This window comes from Mesoplodon densirostris, chromosome 6 (genome assembly GCF_025265405.1).
Source record: "Mesoplodon densirostris isolate mMesDen1 chromosome 6, mMesDen1 primary haplotype, whole genome shotgun sequence".
NCBI lineage: Eukaryota > Metazoa > Chordata > Mammalia > Artiodactyla > Ziphiidae > Mesoplodon > Mesoplodon densirostris.
The window spans coordinates 6,191,433-6,215,964 of record NC_082666.1 but is presented as its reverse complement, the minus strand read 5'-3'; the positions used below and the strand labels follow the sequence as shown (position 1 = coordinate 6,215,964).

Here is a 24,532-nt window from a genome sequence, read left to right as displayed (position 1 = left end):
GGCATGTCATATCTCACAGTGTCAGGTGAGAGCCCTTCCTCCTGGCCGTGGCCTTGGGATTGGGCCCAGATTCCTTTACTCCCAAGGCCAGGCCTGAGCCCCTCTGGGGCAGATGCAGCCGGCCAGTGCCCTGGGCTCACGCCATCCCTCACCAAGGGCCCCAAAGGCCGTAGGAAGGGTTTTGGACACTTTCCGAGATGGGCGGGGCCGGGGGCGGCCATCTATGGATGGAGGTGGTGGAGACGTTAGATTTGGGTTTGGATATCCTTTTAGTACGTAGTCCCAAGTATGGAGGGGGTTGGAATCAAGGCCGGGTGATCATGGTGATAAATTGGGGGTATCACTGGGGGTGACGTCAAGGACAGATCCTACATATATTTAGGGGGAAGACTCAATAGCACTTGGTACATAGGTTTCATTTTGGGGATTATATACATTTTAACTTTTCAAAATCTCACAACTGTGAATGTTTGCCCATGATTTTTTAACAGTACATCATATGAATGCAACATATTTTATTGAATCCCTGGCCATTGGACATTTAGGTTGTTTTTTTTCTCCCTAATATAAACAGTGCTTGAGAATCATCTTTGTACTAAATCTCGGCATGAACGTCTTTGTAGTAAATCTTTGCACATGTCTCTTCTTGAAGATAAATGTCCCCAGATGACGTTGTGGTATTAAAGGCTGGGAACATCTTAAAAGGCTTTTGATTGAAAAATTGTTCAATTGCTCTCCACAAAGTATGTTCCCATTTATATTTTCAGCAAAAGTGGATGAGAGAGTGCCTATTTCCCTGCATCCTTGCCAGCACTGAGTGTTATTGTTTTTCTTCATAATTGCCAACTCGATGAGGAAGAAAAGAGTAGCTGTTTCAATATTCATTTCTTTGATTAGTATGAAATAAAATCCTGGAATCTTTGAGCTAGAGGAGACTTTGGGGTCATGTAGTCCAAAGTCCTCATTTTACTAATGGACCAGTCGAGTACCAGAGAGGTGAAGTATCTCTCGCAGGGTCACATGGCAAATACCCGGGGCAGGTTGACTCCTGTCGGGTGCCTCCCGTGGTGCCGTGATGGGTTGCCTGCCGGGGTGGAGATGAGGATGTCTTGCTTTCTTCGTTGAAGCTGATAGGGCTCATCTTGTCCTAAATCTCTCTTGCTCTCAAGTAAGGAAAAGAAAAACCAGTATAAATTAAAAAGAGGTTCCTCCTTACTGTCATTTTGAGATGAAACACTTTGCACAAGTGGTCTATCTACCACGGCAGAGATCGTCATAAATTAACACGCCAGGTTTCCAGGTAATGTGAAATTGGGGTCAGGTTCCCGGCTGGGGGTGGGACAGCAGACTGGTGAGGGCTCAAGGGCCAGCTTGCCGGCCATGTGACCCTGGGGAGCCCCCCACCCTGCTGAGCTCTGGGTGCCAGGTGTGTGCCGTTGGCAGGCACAGGGACCGATACCTAGTAAGTGCTCAGTAAATGTCCTCACAGGAATGGGGCTGCTTGGCCGTCAGAGTCAGGGGACAGTTTGCGGCCACCCCCCTGGGAGGTAACAGGGTGAGCTGTCACAGGCCCTCAGCTGAACTGGGAGTGAATGGTAAATGCAGATGGCTTCTGTGTTTGGCCTGGCTGGTAGCTGGATTGTTCTGGGAGTTGGGGAGGGCGGGCCGGCTCCTGAGTGCTGGGTTTTAGGATCCTGCGTGGACGCGGGCCTGGAGGACTGGAGACACACCTGCCTGGGGTTCTGTCCCAGAAACACTGCAGCCTGGACAGTGACTTTAGAATCACTAGTCCCCCCGGGCCTCGGTTTCCCGCTCTGTACAATATTCAGATGGCCAGATGGTGAGACTTCCGTAGGGCAGCTCCTCCTGGGCCCCAGGGACGGAACATGCTCGGGCTCCAGTGTCTGATGACGTGGACTCTCTGGCTGGCTTAGCCACAGGCAAGTCTTTCATCTGTTGATGCCTCAGTTTTCTCATCTGTGAGTTGGAGATCATAATACCCTTGTAACACAGGGCTGTTGCGTGCGAGGTTAGAAACAGCAAAGGCACTGAATTTGGTGGCTTGGGTGCTCCCCGTAGCTCATCAGTGGTGATGGAGACCCCGTAACCAGCAACGAGTAAGGATCAGAGGCTGTCGCCTCGGCCGGAGTCTGGCATTAAGCATGCCAGCCCAACTCAGCATTGGTGCGTTCGTCACCCACTCCTCCCAGGAGCCGTGCACGGTCCCCACTTTACAGATGGGGAAACTGAGTCTCAGAGGGGACCGGCGCTGGCCCAGGGCCACACATCTGGTGAGTGGTGTGGGGGAAATTGACCCTGGGCTGCGATGAGGGGCCCCATGCAGGTGGAGGGCATCGAGAAGCTTCGGTGCAGGTGTGCGGGTGAGCATGCGTGAGTGTGGGTGTGCAGCCCTGGCTCACGTGGGCACGCTCCGAGTGTGAGTGACGGGGTCGTGGCATGTGTCAGGAGTGAGTGAGTGGCACGTTGGTGTGTGTGAGGGCAGGTCTGAGCAGGTTGTAATGTAGGTGTGCAAGGGGGGTGGGGGCACTCAAGTGGGAGGCACAGACAGGCCGGGCCCTGGATCAGAAGCTGATTGCTCAGCTGCCTGCCCTGGGGTCAGGTGACGTGGCTGCCACATCTCTCCCCTTCTGCCCCGGCCTCGATGGCCTCTGGGAGCCCCTCTGCCCTCGAGCAGTGGGGAAATGTCATTGGGAGGAGTGACAGTGGTGATGACTCTTGTTTACCAAGTGGGCACTCGGTGCCAGGAGTGTTGAGTACAGATTTTCCCTCCTGTGTTCTCACCACAGGCCTGGGAGGAGGAACTATTATGCCCATTTTACAGATGAAGAAAAGGAGGCCCGGGCAGGTTCAGGGACATGCCCAAGGCCTCCCAGCCAGTCAGTGGCCAAGCTGGGGCTCAGGCTTAGACCTTTGTCTTGCCTAAGCCATGCCCTTCCCACCCTGTGCCCGCCTCCCATGGCCTCTGTGATTCTTGTAACCTTAGAGCTGCTGCCAAGAGTAGTGAGTCTCCCATCACTGGAGGCATTCAAGCAACTGCTGGAGTGTCAGACACTGCCAGGCGTCCTGGATTCCTGGGCCGGATGTGAGGTTGGATGGTGGGGTGGTAGGATCCTTCCAGCTGGGAACACACAGCCCTACTGGTCTTTTTTTTTTTTTTTTTTCTTTTTTTGGCCATGCCGTGCAGCTTGCAGGATCTTAGTTCCCCGACCAGGGATTGACCCCGAGTCCTCGGCAGTGAAAGTGCGGAGTCCTAGCCACTGGACCGCCAGGGAATCAATCCCCAGCTCTACTGGTCTTGCTGTTCTGATCCCTGCAGGGGACTGGGGGCAGCCTCACTTGGCTTCCTCTGGGATGGAGGCAGAGTTGAGGCCTTCAGTAAGGTGACAGGAGAAGGGTCGTGACAAGTCCAGGGAGCATCACTAGGAGTGTACAGCGGGCTGGGCCGCACCCAGGCCTCTGAGGCTTTCTTAGCCTTTGCCCCATCCAGGGCGGCCTTGGGTGCTAAGGCGCAGCCCAAGGATGAGGCCGTGGAGGCCCAGAGTGCCCCGGCCATCCTGCCCTGCCCGTGCCTGGCGTGGCCTGGGTGCTTCAGGAAGGGTCTATTGGACAAGGGAGAGACCAAGTCCTCACGGGTGCCATGCGGGGCTCAGAGGCACAGTGACAGAGAGGACCTTGGGGTCTGGAGGTCTGGTAGCCGTATCCTGGGGGACTGTAAGCACCTTGAGGGTAGGGACACATCTGGTGGATTTGGGCATTTGTTCAGTGCCCAGCTGGGAGCTGTGCACGGTGCAGGCCTGTGAATGCCTCTGGGTAAGGCTTGGGCTTTCCAAAGTGCTTGTCCATGTGTTGCTTTGTTTTGCTTCTCTGCTGACCGGGGCGGGGCCCACCTGTGTCCCTGACCTGCAATCTGATGGGGGTGGGGAATTGCCAGGGAGCTAAGAGTCTGGGGTCCTGGTTCCAGCCCAATTTGCTATGGCTGCACCTCTCAGGGTCTCAGTGTCCCCATCTGTCCCACTCTCAGTGATATGGATGTCACCTCTTCTCAGCCCCAGGGAACCCTGACGGTGCCATCTAGGAGGCCGTGCTCCCCACCAAGGGAGTCTGGGTTGGGGGTGCCTAGGATGGGTTCAGGGCAGCTGCTGGCCCTGGCACTCCTGGTCTCATGAGGTGGCCCCAGGAAGCTGGCGGGGCATCCAGGCCACCGTGCTCTGGATTCCCTGGCAGGGGAGAAGGAGAGGGGAGGAGTGTGGCTTTGAGGAATGTTTAACCCAAGGCAGAAATAGCACTCTGCATTTTTTATTTCAGGCTTGGGTTTTCAGCTAGGAAGTGAGCTCAGAGCGCCATTCTCTCTTTCTCCAGGCTCCACCAGCTCCCCCACTGCTCTGGCCTTTCGGGGACAGGAAGTGGCCTCTTTTTTTTTTCTTTTTTTGAAGTAAGAAACTGCTGTGGGAACCAGAAAGGACGCTGGATTTGGAGGCAGACAGAGCTAGGTTCAAATCCCCTGTTCTCCACTTCTCAGCCCTGTGGTCACTTCCTACCCTGAACCCCTGCTTTCTCTTCTAGGGAACTGGGGGGAGGGGGACGGCAGCTGAGATGGCTTGTTGGTAGTGTCAGGAATTCCTCCTCAGGGACCAGCAGGGCCTGGGTACAGAGCCCAGCTCCTCTCATCAGCTCTGGGATCTTGGCCAAGCCCTTTCCTATTGAGCTTCCTCACTTCATCTGTAAAATGGGCAGATGATGCTAACCCTGCCTCCCAGGATGGTGGATGGAATGAGTGTGAAAATATTGGCAAAAGGGCCTGGCACACGCTAGGCTCTTGAAATCCCTCCTCTGAGTCCTGGTGGCCTCATACATAAAATGGGAAAACGCCTCCTGCGGGCCTGTTGCGGGAGAAATGAGGGTCCTCACCTGGGCGAGGGGCAGCTGGGACTGCCTTCCATCTGGCCTTCTGTTTGCCTCGTTCCTCTGAGCCTGAGCAGGACCCACCCCCGCCCACACTCAGCTTGCATCAGCGCCCAACGTCCCCTTCCATGGAGGTGCCCTGGGCCCAGCCAGTGCCCGCCCCAGACCTGGTGCTGAGGACCTGTTTAACCCACCTTCTTGCCGTTCGGCTGTGAGCGTCGTGAGGGTGGGACGCGTCTGGTTTCACGGTTCACTGCTGCATCCCTGCTTCTGGGACAGAGCCTGGAGCACATTTGTTGGAATGAAGGAAAAAACAAATCCATAAACAAACAAGCTAATGAATGAACGACATTTCTTTTCTTTCTTTTCTTTTTTTTTTTTTTTTGGCCACGTGGCATCTTAGTTCCCCGACCAGGGATCGGACCTGCATCCCTGGCAGTGGAAGCGCAGAGTCTTAACGGCTGGACCACCAGGGAAGTCCCTAAACGGTGTTTCTTCTCATCCATCTCGGGTCTTTGCTTTCCATTTGTCTGGCCTCCTCCTACCTCCTGGCCTGGGTGACGAGGGGCTTAACACATCGGCGTGGGGGGGGGTGCAGGGCGGTCCTCAGAAGTCAGGTGCTGGGAGGCTGGGCCTCAGCCGGTGAGGCTTAGCAAAGACCCCAGCCCCTCTCACCGTCTGGGTCTGGGGAGCCGGGGAGGGGTCCAGCCAGCCAGCTTGGCCCCTCCTCCCAGGCCCCTCCTTCTCCTTTCTCTTTGTAGGAACCAAAAGATTCCTGTTCAAAGGCAGGAGATGGGGCTATTTTTGGCACTGTGGGGGAAAAAGCGAACGCTTCCCTTCTGTTCAAAAATATATGGTGTATGTGCTGGGCAGGCAAGGAGCTAGACGAGCTCAAAGCCTGTGCTGGCGGGGCTCCTGTCCCCCGGCACCTGTCGCCCTGCCACCCTCCGTGGCTCCGTAGCCTACACGGCCATGTTGGGTGATTATTGTTTCCGGACTGCCTATGATGAGGCCCTTGCTGGGCCTGAGCAGGACGGGATCTTAATTAAAACCAACAGTGGCCGTCAAAACACAGGAGAGGAGCCTGCTAGCTGCTCTCGCCTTGATTCGTGTTTCCTCCGCTCTGGCTCCGTGGAGGGGGGTGAGTGGTCATGAGAAGCATTCTGGGCGCTTCTTGGGGAAGGAGGCCCGTCCTCTCACAGCTGGAGGCCCTGTGTACCCATGTGGGCCAGTCTGGCCGAGGGCACCCCCGGGCCTCTCTGCCACCCCTCACTGCCTGATGCAGAAACTGTCTGTGGAACAGCTGTCTCCTGCCAGGTCCCGTGGGTGCCAGGACACGAGGCACATTGGATGGATGGATTTCTGGCCCTCGTGGCATTCACAGCTTGGTGAGGAAACAAGACAGAGCCTTGCACAACGCTACGGGAGCCCGCCGGTTCTGTGGTGCGCCTGGGAGGGCTTCTTGGAAGAGGCAGTGTTTCAGCGGAGACCCAAGGGTAGGGCTGCCAGATATACTAAATAGTTATTCATTGTTTATGTGAAATTCGAATTTCACTGGACATCCTGTATTTTTATTTGCTAAATTTGGCAGCCCTACCTGAGGGAGAAGTAGGAGCTAAGAAGGCACACAGAGGTTTTGGGGGCGGGGGAGGGTTTATGCGAGATGTTGAGAGCGTTTCAGACAGAAGGAACAGTGTGTTCCGGGTCTGGAGGCCTCGAGGTTGCAACTCTGAGGCCCTGGAAACCCAGAGCGGGGGCGGGAGTGTAGAGGGGATGCACGGTGAGCCAGAGGCCTAGCCGGGTAGCCCCTCGGAGGGGCCGGATGACCAGCAGGGAGGGCCCCACCCGGAGGGCACACGGATGGGGCTAGTCTTGGGAAACAGGCAAGGACACAGGGCACACTAGGGGAGACAGGGCCCTCCTTGGGCGAAGGAGGCACCAGTGGGCGTCTTGGGTCAGGATCAGGGTCCAGCCTCTGGGGGGGCTCTGGCCAGGCTGATGGGTGTGCGGCTGTGCCTCTCTTGGAGTCCCAGTGCCGGGGACTGCTGCCCAGGACCAGGACAGGGACCACAAAGGGTCCCTTCTGTGCCTGCCCACAGAGGGTGGGTCTGGGCTGGCCTCTGCCCTGGGCTCTTCAATGGCCAGAGCTGGAGCCGGACCCCGCAGTGCTGCCGCCCTGGGGCACCTGGAGCTCCACCCTCCCGGGCCAGGGGCCCTGGGATTTGTGCCCCGGAACCCCCTGGGCCCCCCGCTGGAGTCATTCCGCCCCATCTCGGCTCAGGTGCAGGCCCTGGCTGGCTGGTTACTCTCAGGAGGGGATCTGCCGCATCCTGGGCGGGAAGGGGAAGGGAGGGATGCTGGCGGTGGGGTGGGACTGGGTCCTGATGACCCATGACTGCCCGGTTCCCGTTCCAGGAACAGCCCCTGCTTATTCGTCTGTGTCCTTGTCAGGGTTCCCTGGGTCTCTCCCCGTGTGGGGCGCTGTGTGCCCTTTCCACGGCTCTGAGTGCCCCTCCCCCGGCTCTGAGTGCCCCTCCCCCACCCCCATTCTGAGGTTTCCTTGCTCTAGTGGTGGTGACCTTAAGGACGGTGGCTGATCTGGCTCATGCCTGAGCTGTGATGAAGGCCAGCCCAGCGTGTCCCACCCCCTCCCAGGACTGGGGATGAAGCAAGGAAGTGGGGGCTATGGGTGGGGGGAGGCAAAAGCCACATGCCCCAGGACGGGGTGGGTAGGAGGAGTGGCAGCTGTCCACGCCTTCCTGTAGCCCCTCCCCTCCCAGGTGCTCCCGTTATCGCCCTGGTCATCCTGCCTCGTCTTTGGGTGCTGTGACGCCTTTGTTAATAATAGTAGCAGTTGTTAATATCTTGGAGCCCTTTGCTGTGCTCTATCCCCATAGCCAGAGGAAGCTCCACACGGCGCTTCCTCTGGCTAGTGCTTTGTTCTAGAGAGATGCGGCTTCTGGTGGTCCCCTGGCCTCACCGTTCTCTGTACCGTCTCTGGGTTTTGGACATCGCGCCCCACCCCCCTTGCTGGAAAGCCCTTTCTCTTTGCCTGCTGAAGTCTGATCATCCTTTATGTGTCAGCCTAAGCGCCCTGTCCCCAGGGAGCACACCCTGACCGCCCCCCGCCCCCACTTGGGTCGGGTTCCAGCTTTACACTTTCCCTTCTTATCATGGCAGATAATTAGACAGCTGTGTGGTCGTGTGCTGTAGGTCTGCATCTACTGTTACATCAGGGCCTCGGAGGACAGGGGTCGGGGTCTGGGTCACTGCTGTGTTCCCTGGCCCATTTGAGTGCTCAGAAATTAATTGTTGGATGAATGAAGGGGTGAAAAATCCCATTTGTTCCTTCTAACCACCCTGGAAGGAAGGTATTGTCACCACCACCATCCCCATTTTACAGGTGAGGAAACTGAGGCTCAAAGAGGTGAACTCAGTTTCTCCAGGTCACACAGGGGCTAAAGAATGACTCAATTCAGAAAAAGACCTTTCCTGTTGACCAGGTGCCTCAGGGCCTCCCACAGCCTCCGACCTTGGCAGGTGCTTGGAAAATGTTCATAAAATTGGGCTGAACCGAACCCCTGAGCACTCGGCTCGGCTCGGCTCTGAAATGTTTGAGAGGTTCTCCACCAGGAGTCCTGAGAAAATCCCACATGCCGACCGTTTCCCAAGGTCTCAAAGGAAGCAGAAGGTGTGGTTCACTTCCTTCAGGACTCACCACTCTTCTAGAATATTCAGAGTCTGTTTTTTCTTTTAATTAGTTTCTGCTTTATAACAAAGTGAATCAGTTATACATATACATCTGTTCCCATATCCCTTCCCTCTTGCGTCTCCCTCCCTCCCACCCTCCCTATCCCACCCCTCCAGGCGGTCACAAAGCACCGAGCTGATCTCCCTGCAGTAGAGGTGGCTTGAACCAGGGAGTAGTTGGAGTCTTACCTTGGTGTGTGTGTGTGTGTGTGTGTGTGTGTGTGTGTGTGTGTGTGAGAGAGAGAGAGAGAGAGAGAGAGAGAGAGAGCCCATGTGTAGCCACCAGGGCAAGTCCATTTATTAGCCAGGAATAACTGAGTTTTAGGAAACTAAAGTAGGCATGTCTACTTTCCAACTTACCCACCTAAATCAAGCATAACACGTGCATTCCAGAAGAACGAGTACACACTGAGCGCCTACTGTGTACCAGATGCTGCTCCGTGGCTGTGATGTAGGCAGACTCAGATCCTGCCCACGGAGCCCCCAATGATTGGGGAAGGACAGAAGTGGAAAATAGGGGCCATCACAAAGATGAGAACAAAACCACTCCTTGTACCGTCTCTCTGACATCACTGTCGTTAACATTTTCACCTGTTCCTTCTAGTCTTTTCTCTATGTATACAGCTATGGTAGGCTTTATCATCCTCAGTTTCCTGACAAGGTTCAGAGAGCTTAACTGATGTGTCCAAGGTCACACAGCCAGGACATGGGAGAGCTGGAATTTGAACCCCCACTTAGTCAAAGCAAGTTGTTAATAGATCAGCAAATATGGAGGACCTTTGCTTCGGAGCCCCGGTGGCCCTTTGTTGGGGATTCAGAGAAATCAAAGATTCAGTGGGACCAGACAGCGGAGTGCAGGAAGCAGTCAGGACGTTAAAGAAGGTTATTCTCAGAATGCTTTTGTGTGACGTTTTAAACACTGCACTTCTGCACAAGCTCTGCAGTCACCCAGACCCTGGTTCTGGTCCCAGCTCCACTGCAGACTGACTTTGGTCCTTGGGCAAGTGGCTTCAGCTCTAAGGGCTTCAGATTCCTGATCTGTACAATGGGATAATCGAAATCCTTGCCTGAATGAGATTCAGGCGTGTGAAGTGCCTAGTCTAGGACACAAACAGTCATGCCTAGTAAATGGCAGCTCTTTCGTCTTGCTATTCCTGGAAACCACAAGACGAATGACATCTTCCTGCAGTTTTACTTGAGAACATTTTGGCAAAAGTTATTTAACTTACACAGAAATTAAAATCAACGCATTTTGTAACTTTAAAGTAAAACATCTATAAATGATGGAATAGAATGCAAAATCTGCAGAAATATTTGAGCTAAAACACAAGATTTGAACTACACCTTGTTTCGGTGGTTGCCTAGACTCTACCTCTCACTCCCGGGGGCAGGGGCACTGGCCTTCTCCCTTCAGGGGGTCTGGGGAGGGCACCTTTGGGGAGTCTTTGGACTCTTCTACCACATGGCCTTGCTCCAGGGACCAAGCGATTTCACCTACCTGTGAGCTTGTCAGAGTGAACATTCTTTTTTTTTTTTTAATTTATTTTTGGCTGCGTTGGGTCTTCGTTGCTGTGTGCGGGCTTTCTCTAGTTTTGGCGAGCGGGGGCTATTCTTCATTGCGGTGCACGAGCTTCTCATTGCAGTGACTTCTCTTGTTGCGGAGCACTGGCTCTGGGCGCATGGGCTTCGGTAGTTGCAGCACGCGGACTCAGTAGTTGTGGCTCGTGGGCTCTGGAGCGCAGGCTCAGTAGTTTTGACGCACGGGCTTAGTTGTTCCATGGCATGTGGGATCTTCCCAGACCAGGGCTTGAAAATGTGTCCCCTGCATTGGCAGGTGGATTCTTAACCACTGCGCCACCGGGGAAGCCCCAAAGTGAACATTCTTACCCCATTTGTCAGATGAGAAAATTGAGGCTTGGAGTGGGAAATGAATCACAAAGATTCAAGCTCTATTTGGTAAATCTGAAAGCGAAAGGGTCACAGCATCCAGGAGAAAGATGGAGCCCAGGGGCCTGGCTCTCCAGTGGAGGTACCGCCAAGGGGCACTTGGACTGTCAGGAGCCGGCTGCTCCCCAAGTCTCACACACCCCAGTGCCTGGCCCGCAGCAGGTGCTCGGCGAGGGCTTGCCATGGCTTAGGGGTGCTTGGTGTGCAGCCCCCTTCTTGGGGGTGACCATCGCCAGGCTAAAGCCTTCTTGAGTTTGGGCTCCAGAGTCAGATGGACCTGAGCTCCCATCTCCACTCCTCTGCCACTGACCATGTGACCTGGGACGAGTGCCTTTGCCTCTCAGTGAAGCCTCAGTTTCTTCATCAGTGAAGTGGGCTGTTGGGGACCCCCTACCTCTCAGCAGAAGGGCTGATGCAGCCCAAAAGCTCAGCCAATGGAGTCGTCTGGGGCTCAGGGAGGATCCTGAGGGGCCAAGTGGGATACAGGAGATTTGAACTGGGACTTGAGTGGCTCTGAGCAGCTTCTCTCACCTGTGTTCCCTTGAGGGCTTGGCTCCTTTCTGTGTCCTGGAAAGTTTCCTAACTTAGCATGGGTCCCACAGCCTGGCGCCACCAGCCACTTGTCCCGCTGCTGCCCTAGTGGCGGTGAGACCCCTGCCATTTAATTCCAATGCCGTAACTATCGTCATGATAGCCCACGTCTCCACGTGGAGCACTTGTCACATGCTGGGCTCAACGCTTTCAACCTCCTCTTGTTGGCTCTGACGGCAGCCCTGTGATGGAGGAGGAAACCATGGCTCAGAGAGGGGAGTGCATTGACCGGGGTCACACAGCGACCACATGGTGGGTGGACCCTTCTCTGCAAAGGCCAACAGCGGGAGAGAGCCCAGGTTCTTTGGGCCACGGTCAGGTCCACCAGGCCTGAGCTCAAGGTGGCAAAGAGCAGGTCTCAGGAGCCGGGGGCTCAGCTGGCCCAGTCCCAGCCTGAACCCCGCCTCTGTGGTCAGGGACCCACCATCCACTCCAGGTTCCTGAAGTCAGGCCTTATGGGCCTGAAGCTCCCCCTAGACCCCCAGGGGCCTCTTCTGCAGGTGAAATAGCCCCAGAACTGCTCAGCCATCCTCCTGCCACCCCAGCGCCCTGGCCCCTCTTAGTGCAGGGGCTGGGGGCACCGTGAGGGTGTAAGGAGCGCGGCCCGGGAGGCGGTCAGAGCCTGGTCAGCTGGGTGATCGTGGACGTGGTTCCCTCTGTACCCGGGACCCTGGGCGCTTTGGGAGGGTCTCCGGAATCTTGTGTATGAAGGGCTGGGTGCAGGGCTGGCAGATGTAGTGGTGGCTCACAGGTCCTTACCTACCCGTGGATGGCAGTCTGGTGTCCTGGGTCCTGGCGGGCGAGCCTGCACAGAAGGGTGCAGGGTGAGCGAGGCAGGAGAGGCCCCTACCAGCCGGTGCTCAGCCAACGAGGGTGGAAATAGTGAGCCAGGGAGGCTGGGCCACTGCCACCCCAAGGGGAGGGCTGTAGGGTTTGGGGCTCTGGGCACCTCGCTTCTTCTGGGTCAGGGAAAGGGACTCCTGCAGCGCCCAGCGCAGCCCAGACTGCCCGGGATTCTGGGCAGGAGGCCAGGCCTCCTTTCTGATGAAACTCAGGCTGGCCCTGGGGCCCAGCTCCCCTGCAGCTGGGCATTTATGGGAAACAAGCATGGGGCGGGGTGGAGGGCACTGGGTCCGATCTCTTCCCTTCCCGGCAGAGGCGCGGGATGATCATCACAGTGACAGTGACCGTGGCACTCGGGCTCCCGTGCGTGTTACCACGTTACATCTGATCTGCAGTGGCTCTGCTGGAGGACTGTGCTTTACACATGAGCCTCCCAGCCCCCCGTCCAAGGTCACCCGTCGCGTTAGTGCATCTGGGACCCAGCCCAGGTTATCTGGCCCAGGGCGGGTGCCCACCCTCCAGTCTCCATACCGCCCCGCATGGTGTCCATGGGCTGCTCCCTGGGCTCGGGGCCTGTGGGTCTCCATCGTCATTGACTTGCTGCCCGCAGGTCACTTCGGGGAGCCTGGAAGTCTCAGGGGAGGGGAAGCAGCGCGGCCACGGCAGGCAGCCCGAAGTCCCCTGCCCCTCCCAGGGGCACCAGTGCATTTCCACAGGCTGCTGGAAGCTGCTCCGACCGTGCTGGCTGACCTCAGGGGCTGTGGTCCACAGGTCTGTTACAGCTCGGGGTGGGGAGTGATTTGGGGCTGGGAGCTTGTGGCTCCTGGGGGATTAGAGAGGGCAGCTCTCCTCTCGCCCAGCCCTCGGAGTGGCAGGCCCCTGAGGGTGGGAAACCCCACGGGCATTCAGTGCTCTTTCCTGCCCTCCCCGGTGCAGCCCTTAGCCGGGTAGCGTCGCTGAGACCAGCTGGAGGAGTCCTCTCCCCCTTTGGGGACAGGGACGCTGAGGCCCAGACCAGGGAAGTGACAGGTCACGCAGGAGCGGGGCGGCAGACCCCTGGAATCCACGTCCCACAAGACCACCATGCTCTGCCATCTTTGCTACAGACAACTGCCCCTCCTTGGGGATGCTGGGGTCACTGCCCCTGGAGTGGGGGAGTCAGGCTGCTGTGGGGCAGGGGGGCCGCATCGTGGCCCACCAGCATGTTCTCTCCCTTCTCTGAAGAAGCTTTGCTGGGGGGGAGGGACATGACCAAATTAGGGATGCTGGCGGCTGCTGGGTGGGGACCAGATGGGAGGGAGGAATGGAGGTGGGAGGCTGAGAAGAGGCTGGCACAGCCCTGGGCTGGGGTGGGAGACTCCGGGCTGGCCCTGGACAGTGTTCTCGTGCTCTCCAGGGAGCCAGGATGGGTGGGGCTGCCGGTAGGGCAGGAAGAGGGGTGCGCACAGAATGGGGATCCAGGAGGGGAGTTCCGGCCTGGGATGGGGGTCCCTTTGGGCCACTTGGAGCATGAGGGGTCCCTGGGCTGTCAAGAGGAGCCAGAAGCCTGGAGGGAGGGGTGCAGGGTGCACATGCCGCCCCCCAGAGAGCACGTGAGGAGGACACTGAGGCAGAGACTTGGGGAACCCCAATATTTGGAGGCTGAGCAAAGACGGAGAGGCCTAGGGCCTGGGGAGGAGCTGTCCAAGGGGGGCTGCACTTCTGGAAGGTGTACAGTCAGCGATGTCAGGACTGATGGGAGGGTGGGATTCAGTGATAAGGGAATGCTGGCAGCCAGGTCCAAACAGCCCCCAGTTCTCTTTTTGTGTGAAGCAAACCGGAGGCCCCTTTGCTAATGGTTTTCCTGCAGTGGGGGTGGCAGGGGCACAGCCGGCGCGCAGCCTTTGTCCCTGGAGATGGAAAGGGCCCCCGGGACAGTGGCTGGGGAGCGGGGGCAAGAGCTCGCACGCAGGGTGCCCTCCATCCCTCCTGCTGCCGCCAGCGCCTCTGTGGGCCGCAGCCCCTGCTTTCTGTGCCCACCATGTTTGAGCTGAGCTTCAATCAGGAGAGAGGTATTTTGCTTTAGGGAAATCAAAATCAGACTCAACATTTATCCTGGGCTCCAGGGACCGGCTCTCGTGTTCGCTCCTGGCAGACGAGAGCTGCGGGGAAAGGAGGAGGAGAGGGGGGCGGCCCGGGGACGCGGCTCTGTGGGTGGAGGGGAGCAGGGGGCCCTGGGGGCACCCCTGCCACAGCCGGGGGGTGAAGGCTGGTCCAGGGGCAGGGGCTGGGCCCCTCTCTCCACGCTGAGCCCCCAGAAGGCTCCTTCCTGCTCTGCTGCTCCCAGCTCTCGGTGTCGGGGTGTGTGTGTGTGTGTGTGTGTGTGTGTGTGTGTGTGTGGTGGTCAGCAGGAGGGGGGTAGAGCTCAGCCCCCTGCTAAGCTGGGAATTTTCTATCCGCCTCTCAAGCTGTGACAGAGTGAGAGAGGGGCACGGACATATATACACTACCAAACGTAAAATAGACAGCTAGTGGGAAGCAGCCGCATAGCACAGGGAGATCAGCTCGGTGCTTTGTGACCCCCTGGAGGGGTGGCATAGGGAGGGTGGGAGGGAGGGAGACGCAAGAGGGAAGAGAGATGGGAACATATGTATATGTATAACTGATTCACTTTGTTATAAAGCAGAAACTAAAAAAAAAAAAACTGGATTAATAAGGGGTAATAAATATTTTTTAAAAAAAGAAAGAAACCCTCCTGGTGACTCTGCCAGGTAGGAGTTTGTACCCCATCCTTCAGATGAGGACTCTGAGGCTCAGAGAGGTTAAGTAACTTGTTTGGAGCAACCCAGTCAACAAGTGATCAAGACAGGTCTTAAATACTGGTTTCCTAATGAGCCTGGGCACCCCAGGGCTGGAGGCGGGGGCGAGCTGGAGAAAGGCAGCTTGTTTTTAAAATTGGCCGAAGCCAGTTGTAATTATGAAGGTAAACATGTTGTGAGAAACGTGTTTTAGGATGTGTTCCCAATCCAGCCAAGTGGCTTGGTGTTGATGTGGGAATCAACAGGACACTGGGCTGGGCTTTGAGGGTGATGCTAGGAGAAGCACCTTGACCTCTGGGGGCTTAGCATCCAGCTGGGAAGGTGAGGGGGGAAAAAAGGGCTTCTACTGAGCGCTCGCTGTGTGCCAGACATCACACCAAGCACTTTAAGTCCATCCTCCTCCTCTAAGAGACAGTCTGTTTGTCCCATTTTACAGATGAACAAACCAAGGCTCACAGGTGTGGGGTCATTCGCCCAAGACCACACAACCAGAGCCCTCTGTGTGGCCCACCCTACTTTACCAATGTCCTGTTACCCCCTTTCCCCGGTTTGGCCCCGGCAGGCAGTGCCCCATCTGATCCTCTGTTGTACAGTTGATGGGAAGACAGACTACATGTAAAACAGGGAGTCCCACATATGAAGGGAGCTCCCAAACGGGGCTTGGGAGGGCTTCCTCGAAAAGGGACATCCCAGCTGGGACTTGAAATGTGTGTTGGGGTTACAGGTAGCAGAGGTGAGGGCATGTGTTCTGGGCAGAAGGAACAGCAGGTACAAAGGCCCGGAGGTGGGACCAGTTAGAGGAGCTTGAGGGGGGTCACAGGGTTGGGGGAAGGCAGGAGAGTAGGGGCCAGTAGCACTGAAAATGACCTTCATTCGTGCTGGGCCCTGAGTGCTGAGCCTGGACCCACCGAGGGCTTGGTGGGTGCTTGTTAATTTCACACGCGCATGTCGGCTGTGGGAGATGGGGGGGTGGGACCAAGCTGGGAGCCTGAGCCTGTCGCTCTAGTATCTGGGTGGACGGCGGAAGCAGAGGGACCCCATAACTGTCCCTCAGCCCTCTCCTCCCTGCTAGCGCCTGCGGTGGTCGGAGCTGCTAGGGGCGTGCTCCTGGACAGGACCCTCGGCCCTTCTGGTGCTGTGAGGGGGGCACACAGGTGGTGGGCTGATGAGGACAAGCATTTCCCCCCCCCAACTTTTTATTTTGAAAGATCAAGAACAAGACTAGTGCTGTGAGCACCTGTGTGTCCACATCTAGATTCACCAGCTGTCAGCATTTTGCCACATTTGCTTCCTCTCTCTTTCTAAATATGTGTGTGTATATTTCTGAACCTTTCCCAAGAGGCTGCAGGCATCCTGATCGTCACCCCTAAGTGCTTCAGGGCACATCCCAAGGAAAAGAACATTCTCCCACATAACTTCCCTACCGTTGCTGCTCCTAAAGAAACCAACAGTGAGTCAGTCCATCAGGGCATCCAGCTGCCCGCCTGTAGGCAGCTTCCCCCACCAGCCCCGTTGTAGCTGGTCTTTAACTCCAGATCCAGGACCCAATGCAGGCATTGCGAGTTGCGTTTGATGGCCTTGTCTCTTTAGGGTTTTTTTCTGGAACAATCCCCTGCCTTTTTTACCTTTCGCACCCTGACTTATAAAATTATCCTGGCCACTTGTCTTATAGAATGTCCCCCATTCTGCATTTGCCTGGTTATATCCTCATGATTAGACTCGGGGGGCTGGGATTTGGATGCAGGCCTGCCTGACCTTTGGGGAGGGGCTGGGGGCAGGTGACCAGGCCCCCTGAGACCTGCCTTCTGCCTGCCCCCCTCCAAGACCCTCCAAGGGGTCAAGCAGTGGTAGCTGCTGGGCCTGGGACGGTGCCAGGGGATACCTGTTTCCTAAAGGTTAATTCGCTTAAAGCACGGGGCAGGGCCTCCCCAGCTCACAGCCACCTGTCTGCGCCTCCCCAGCTTACAGCTTGGCTGCCTGCTGACCACACAATGTTCTGTGATGGGACCGTTCTAATGGGGCAGGGGACAGCCAAACATGTCTGCATCCTCGGAGCTCGTTGGGTGCAGGGGCTGGTGAGGGGCACAGGGGAGCCTGGAGGCTGAGAGGCCCTGGGGGGAGGCTGCTGGGGGACGGGGTGGGGGTGTGTGGTCAGGAGAGGGTTGGGACTTCTGAGCTGGGGGATTCCAGGGAAGCCTTCTCTGACCCTAGGAGGCCTCCCCTAAAGTCAGCAGTGGACCAGCCGCCTGAGCCCTTGCTACCCGGCTCCTGCCGTTTATATCACATGATGCCAAGGTCATACAAGGTCATGCAGCTCATTGGCTTACTCAAGGTGGGCGGTGGGGGGCATCCACTTGGACATCCATCCTGGGTTCTGGAGGCATAGTCCTGGCCCCTGGCCCCACCCAGTCACCTTGGGTGACTTCAGGCAAGTAAGCAGACCTGCCTGAGCCTCAGTCTCCTCATTGGGAAAATGGGACCTACCTGTGGGAGTCTTATGTCCGTGAAGAGCACCAAGCACTTTAATCTTCACAACAAGCCCATTTGACAGATGAGGAAACTGAGGCTCAGAGAAGGGAAGTACTTAGCCCAAGGACACACAGCTAGGAAACTGTGGTGCTAGGTTTAAACTCAGGCCGTCCAGTCTGGCTCCAGAGTATAAGCCCCTAAGCTCCCAGCTGTGCTATGGTGGGACTCCTGTGTCTCCAGCTTGGGTTTTTTAAGCATCAGCCCCTCAGCTCCTGCTGCTCTTCACTGCCAGGTGTGGGTGGCGGGTGTAGGGCAGCCCACCCTGAGTTAGACCACGGACACTTCCCTGTCCACCCCCCTGCTGGACTCCCTTCCCACCCCCTACCCTCTGCCAAAACTCTCTTGGAAAATTGCATTTTTTTACACCAGGTCTGGCTGTTCCCAGTAACCTACAACTCTCACTGTTGCCTCGCTCTTTTTGTCAGCATCCTGCTCATGGACCGGGCTCTTCCTTAGCCTCGGATTGGGCTCATGGGAGGAGAGCGCCGACGAGAAGGGGCCTGGCAGGAGCTTGCAGCCTGCCCCAAGAGCCTGACTGCCAGGGCCTGGCTGGCAGATGGCTGAGCCGCAGACCTGAGTTCAGACCCTCGCACTACCACTTCACGTCCTGCCCACTTTGTAACTCAGTTTCCCCATTTGCAGTCAGGGCAGAGTCACAGCTTCCCTGGGAGCATTGTCAGGGCAGCTGAGTCGAAGCACAGAGGCCCGCCCTGGTACAGATCGAGGCTCGCAGTGGGCACTCAGGACTTGGCAGCTGTTACGAGCTTGCTTTGAACAGTTTTTGAAAAGTGGCCTCACGTGTGATCGGGCACAAATGGTGAGGTGGACCCCCTTGGGCCTCCCCCCTCACTTCTCTGGGAAGGGATGCCAGTTCCTTTATTCACCTGACCTGCACCCAACACCCACCTTCCTGTCCATTCCTTCTTTCGTTCATTCATTCATTCTACAGGCCTGTATTGAGCACATCCGAGTGCCAGGCCCTGTGCTGGGGATTCAGGAGTTTTCACACGTGGTTTGATTGAATTCCCAGGACAGCTCGTGTGGCAGGTACTATAACTATCATTCCCACTTTACAAACGAGGAAACTGAGGCGTGGGGAGCTGGAGGTGCTCTCCCAAAGTCACTCCCCACCCCCTCTGCCCCGAGAATGAGTGAGGCCTTAGAGGTGGTTAGATGTTCTTGTTCAGTGATTTGAGCGAAATTACTGGTTTTGTTCCAACCTGAACCGATTCAGTAAAAAAACATTTTTTCATTTGTTTCACGATTCAATAAAGAATGACTACTTGGGCTTGGCTGGAGGTTCAGCTACTTTAATGGCTCATTCTAGCTTCTGGTTCACCGTTCTGTTCTCGTCTTGCCTGTAAAAAGAACCCGGGACTGATGGCTCTGAGGGGCTGGAGGGATGTGTCAAGGAGGGGAAGGTGCTGGGTGCTGCCAGGGCCGAGGAGGGGGCTCAGCCTTTCTGCCCTGGTCCCCCATGTGCAGGCAGGGCAGCTGAGTGCCTGGGGAAGCCAGTGACTTCTGTGACTGTCCTGTCCCCAGGGATGCGAGACGGGGAAGAATTATCTTCAGTGTTGGCCTGGGCACAATAATCCTGCCTGCCCAGCCCAGGACTGCAGGGAGAGGCCAGCCCCTGCCCACAAGAGGCTGATCTCGGCTGTCCTCCAGGCAGCGCAGTGGGCATCTGGAGGGGATGGGCCAGTATCGTCCCCTGGGGGGTTAGACACAGAGCTCCTGACTGGGACTGTCCACCGGGCAGGGTGGGAGTTGCAGGCACCTTCTTGTTCAGAGCTGGCTGGTGTCCAGACTTGGGCACACTGGCTGTGGGCCGGGGTGGGGAGGGCAGGAAGGAGGCTCCCCTGTGTCTGTCTGTGCCCTAGGATACCTTCCTGAGCTAAAAGGCCACTTTTCTGTTTTCTTTTGCAGTTACTGAGAAGGAGGTCCAGCAGTGGTGAGTAGCTGCTTTTCCCCAAACTGTTGGGTGGGAGAGGGGGTGTTGGCTTTGTGCTGATGAGATGGCAGTCCAGCTGCCCAGGACAGCAGCACGTGGAAGACCCTCTGAGAGCGGCTTATCTGCAAACCAGTCCAGGCAGCCTTTGTTCAGATTCCTTTGTTCACAGGAGACTGACATAGATCCAGTTGAACTGGGATGGGGGTGGGGTGGTGGTGACTCCTTGCCTTGTGTGGCATCTCTAAGGACCACCAGTGTTCATTTCACACCCTGCTCACCCAAGGGAGGGGTTTGGACCAGAAACAAGTCAGGAGACTGGATCCCAGGCCCAGCTTTGTCCCTAAATCATCCTGTGGCCTTGAGAAGTCTCTCCTCTAGAGTTCAGCCACCCTGTCTATAAAGTGATTGATTAGAGTGGACCAAGGATGGCAGATAGGTTTCTTTTTGGATGCCAGCTCTAATCAATCCATAGTAGCTGCCTGGAGTGCTGTGTTAAGAAGGATTCTGAGGCTGTAGATCATGGAACAAACGGAAAGTATAGCGTTATTAATGCCTGGAAGGTCTGGAATGGATTAGTTATGCCTGCCCTGGGGCAGAGAGGGGAGAGTGGTATATACTGTCTGTCATTGTGGAATGTGGAGCAGACAGGGGAGACTCACACATGGTCAGGTGAACCTGAGTTGGGAGCAGGTAAGCGAGGAGGCGAGCTTGGAGACCTTCCAGAAAGTTTGGTGGCTTAGAAATGGTCTCTGCCCCAACCTCTTCCTATCCAAGTGACCTCAAGTGATCCAACCCCCCTCAGCCTCCGTTTCCCAACGTGTGTGACAGGAATGAGGAGGCATCGGGGCGACATTCCCTGTAAAGGTCCTAAGAGATGACGGCCTTGACAGCGGTCTTCCGTCGACTGTTCAGATGGGGAGCTGAGGCCTACAGACGTGCCCTCCATCACAGCAGACCGCAGCAGGGCCCAGGCCACGAGACTCCTGGTGGAGCCCTGCTGGGGGCAGGGCCAGGCTCCCCGGGGCCACTGCTTACACCTCCCTGTCCTTGAGTCCAGGTGGCAGAGGGGGAGAGTTGTGGCTGCCCTGCTTGGCCCTGCTGACCCCTTGCTGGAGACCCCGGCTAGGTGGGCAGAACCTTAGGGGTGAGCTGGCTGTGCCCCACAGGGGGAGTGGATGCCAAGGGAGCAGCTGCCACTCCCTTCCTCCTCCCCCACATCCTAGGACCCAACAGGTGGGCCTGACCTGCCTCTGACCTCATTTTCCACTTCTCCACTTCCCCAGGTGAGCGTTCCAGAAATACTCCTGTTTCTAGGTATTTTTTTTTTTTTGGCTGCGTTGGGTCGTCGTTGCTGTGCTCAGGCTTTCTCTAGTTGCGGCAAGTGGGGGCTACTCTTCGTTGCCGTGCGCGGGCTTCTCATTGTGGTGGCTCTTCTTTGTTGTGGAGCACAGGCGCTCGGAGGCGCGCGGGTTTCAGTCGTTGCAGCATGTAGGCTCAGTAGTTGTGGCTCACGGGCTCTAGAGCACAGACTCAGTAGTTGTGGTGTATGGGCTTAGTTGTTCTGTGGCATGTGGGATCTTCCCGGACCAGGGATCAGACCCGTGTCCCCTGTGTTGCCAGGCAGATTCTTAACCACTGTGCCACCAAGGAAGTCCCTGTTTCTAGGTCTTTATCTGTGAGGTTCTCCCTCCTGGATTGCCCTACCCGGCCTTCCCGAGCCTTTGTCACTCACTTTTCCCACCCTTCCTTTCGGGGCCATCTGAACTCCACTCTCCCAAGGCGTACCTAAGTCACCTCCTCCAGGAAGCCTTCCTGGATTCCCCATCTGTACATAATCCCCCTCCTTCCCACATGGCAGCCAGAGGGGTCTTTGTTGAGCAAATATTCAACGATGCCAGCCTTCTGCTTAAACTCTCCCTGGACTCAGGTGAAGTCTGCGCCTCTGGCATGGTCACGTGATTACGAGGCCTGGCTCAGGCCAGCCTTGCTGTGCTGAACCCTCCAGTCTCACTGCCATTTCCTCCTCTCCTCTGCCCTCTGCCCTCTGGCCTGCCCAAATTGCTATCCGTTCCCGAATTCACCTTACTTTCTGGGGCTTCCTGACCTTTGCCTGGGCTGTTCCCCCTTCTGGGAACACCCCTCCTCCTCTTTGCTTGGCCGCCACCTCCTCACCCTCAGGCCTCCTTCCCTGAAACCTCCTGAGCCCCCAGGTTGAGTTAGGGGCCTCCTCTGACCTCCCACAGTTCAGTGTCACAGCCGGGGACATACCAGGCACGAACAGGACACACCTGGGACAAACAGCAGTTACAGGTCTGCGTCCTCCTCCACCTCTCCTCCTGGCCTTGAGGCCAGCTCTGCCCTGTTCACTGCTGTGTCCCCAGGGCCTGGCCATAGCAGGTGCTCAGCACCCATCTGTCACCCCTAGGTGCTTCACATACACATTGTCATCGACTCCTGGGCGCTGTCCCGGGGGTTGACATGGCTTATCATCTCCACAGCGATGGAAAAACTAAGCTGAGGCTCAGAGAAGGTCAGAGCAGGGATGAGGACGAGGTCTGTCCTTGCGAGGTGGCAGATGCCTCCCCAGTGCTGCTCTCAGATGTGGCCTTAGTCATTTTGTCCTCGTAGTCACCCAGAGCGGTGTCCCACCATGGCATTCCCTAGACGAGTCTCCTGAGCCCCAGGAGGTGCAGGGCACACCTGAGCCCTGGCATCCTCCCCTGCTCCCCTGGGTCTTCCCCAGGAGGCAAAGTGGCCAGAAGGGATCCGGAACCAGGGCTTGAGCTGAGCAACCTTGGACAAGTTACTGGACTGCTCGGTGCCTCAGTTTCCCCATCTGGAAAGTGAGGGTAATAATAGTCAAGCTTTATAGGAATACTGTGAAGAATAAATGAGCTAATTCATACACAGCGTCCGGAAAAGAGCCTAGTCATAAGTTCTCTGTTTTGTTAATAACACTAATACTACTAATAACACTGATCAGTACAACCACGGAGGGGTCCTGAGATTGAGGGTCGTCTCCTCATTACGTAGATGGGGAAACTGAATCCCAAACAGGTGGAGGGAGTTTTGTTCCTTCATCAAGCTGACATCTGAGCTATGACCTGGACAACAGGACTCAACCACAGAACAGTGTTCCAGGCACAGGGAACGGCAAGGACAGAGGCTCAGCAGTGGGAAGGGGCCTGGTGTGTTTGAAGAACAGCAGGGAGGCCAAGGAGGCCGGCCTGGAGGGGACAGTGGAGGCTTCTACAACAAAACCAGGGCCCTTGTGATGCCCAGTCCTTGCTGTAGGGGAACTCTCTCTAAAGAGCTTATAAAGAAAAAAAAAAAAGATCTTTTCTTTGCCACAAAGTTCCATGGACCTCAAGTAAATGCCCTTTGATTCATTTTGGTGGTGCCTTTCTCTAACCCTCCTGGGTCAGCCCACCACCCACCTCACTGTTGTATCCTAGAATGGTTATACCCCCCAGGGTGAAGGTAGACTAGGGATGGTTAAACAGCGACACTCTTACCACCACTCTCCCCACCTGTGTCCACAGCAGACATCAGTAATGGATCACAGAATATGGCACTCTGGATCAGTCTCCTCCAGTGCTGTGGGCAGCCCGTGTAATTATTCTTAGCACACGAAATGAATCAATTTGTAATCCCATGATGGGCCTACACCTCCCTGGTTCACTGGGACCATAACACAAGCCTGCTGGGTCAGAGGCCAGATCCATGCAGCCCGCTATCCCCTCTGTATTTTGCACAGGAGACAAATGGGACAAGCACCTGCATCCCAAGTGCCCTGGCCCATTTCAGAGGACCCTTTCTCACCACGGTCTCCAACCATGCCCTTTCATGTCCTAAACGGCTCTCTGGCACCTGATAGCTGGGGAATGCCTGCCCTTCCTTGGGAAAACTGAGGTTCCTGAGCCCAGACTACCAGGGCGGCAAACAATTTAGCACCAAACCATCTGGGGTGGGATTGGGAAATGGGAGGGAGGGGCACGCGGAGAGCAGCGTTGCTGCAATGGACAGAGTTTTCCTATCCCACCTGTGACACATGTGGGTGGATTCAGCCAGGGCAGCTTCAGTTTCCTCCTGTGTTTCTCTCTCTCTTGCGTAAAGCCCTTCGTGGCTTCTTAACTGCACTTAGAATAAAGACCCAGCCCCTTTGCCTGGTCTTCGGGGCTCCCCAAGGTCTCTGGCCTCACCCTCTCCCTGGCTTACCAGGCACCAGCCACACTTACTGTCCCTCAGCCATGCCACGCTCCTTCCTACCTCAGGCCCTCCATCCTTGCGGTTCCCTCTGCTCTTCCCTCTGCCCCAGATCTTGGCATCTTCACTGCAATGTCACCTCCTGGGGGAGGTCTGCACTGACCACCCTGCCCCTGTTTCTCCTGCCTGGTACAGGATCATCTTGTTTGGTGTTGACTTGCAGTAGCTGCTCCCCAGAATAGGAACCAGACCCAGGGGTCTTCTGTGACTCTGTGACTTGTCCTGGGCCACCCAGTGAGCAGAAGCAGAGCTGGGCACGTCCCAGGTCCTCCAGGAGAGCTGAAGCCCCAGGTGGTCAGGAGCGCAGACCAGGCCACAAGGATATGGTGCCTGAGCTGGGCCAGCTGGGCACTCACCTCACACCCGGCCTCATGCTGGACATCCATGGTGTCACCTCCGCTGCTCCTGGCTCTGCATTTGGCAGAGGCCGGAGGAGGCTGGGGCGTCGGGAGGTGGGGCCAGTGTCAGGTCCACAGCCAGCCCAAGGCCCCTGCCCGCCGGATCCCTTGTTCTTGACCAAGCTCCATTCACCACAGTGGAAGATCGGGAACCTCGGTGGGGACTGACTAGGAAACTGTAGCAGGTCCCAGGCCCTTAAAGCCGATCGTGAAATTGTGATCACCTGGAGGGTGACGGGAACGCCATCCCGAGGGGGAACAGTAGGGCACAAATAGTGCCCCAACACAGTTCCATGATGAAGAAAGTGTGGAGGGAAAAGAAGATGGAAAGGAGACTGGCCAGAGGCTAGAAGTGGGTGTGCTGGGGGGGGTGGCATCATGGGTATTCTTTTTTCTCTTATATTTTCTATTTTACAAGTTGTCTGTAATGCTTTTGTTACATTTATAATAACCAAATAACCTGATGGTATTGTAACAAAAATAGTGGGCGGAAGCAGGAGGAATTCTGCAGCCGCCTCCGCAGGGCCAGCTGTCAA

The 24,532-nt window shown here is 56.4% G+C and overlaps 1 protein-coding gene across 2 annotated transcripts in view; it reads left to right on the top strand.

Annotated features, from left to right (window-relative positions):
- The window catches only part of NCS1 (neuronal calcium sensor 1), a 61,682-nt gene that overhangs the window by 5,268 nt on the left and 31,882 nt on the right, over positions 1 to 24,532 (top strand). For both annotated transcript variants that reach the window (XM_060100942.1, XM_060100943.1), the window contains exon 2: positions 19,308 to 19,332. In XM_060100942.1, coding sequence (XP_059956925.1) covers positions 19,308 to 19,332 — 25 coding nt within the window. The remainder of the gene's footprint in view (positions 1 to 19,307; positions 19,333 to 24,532) is intronic.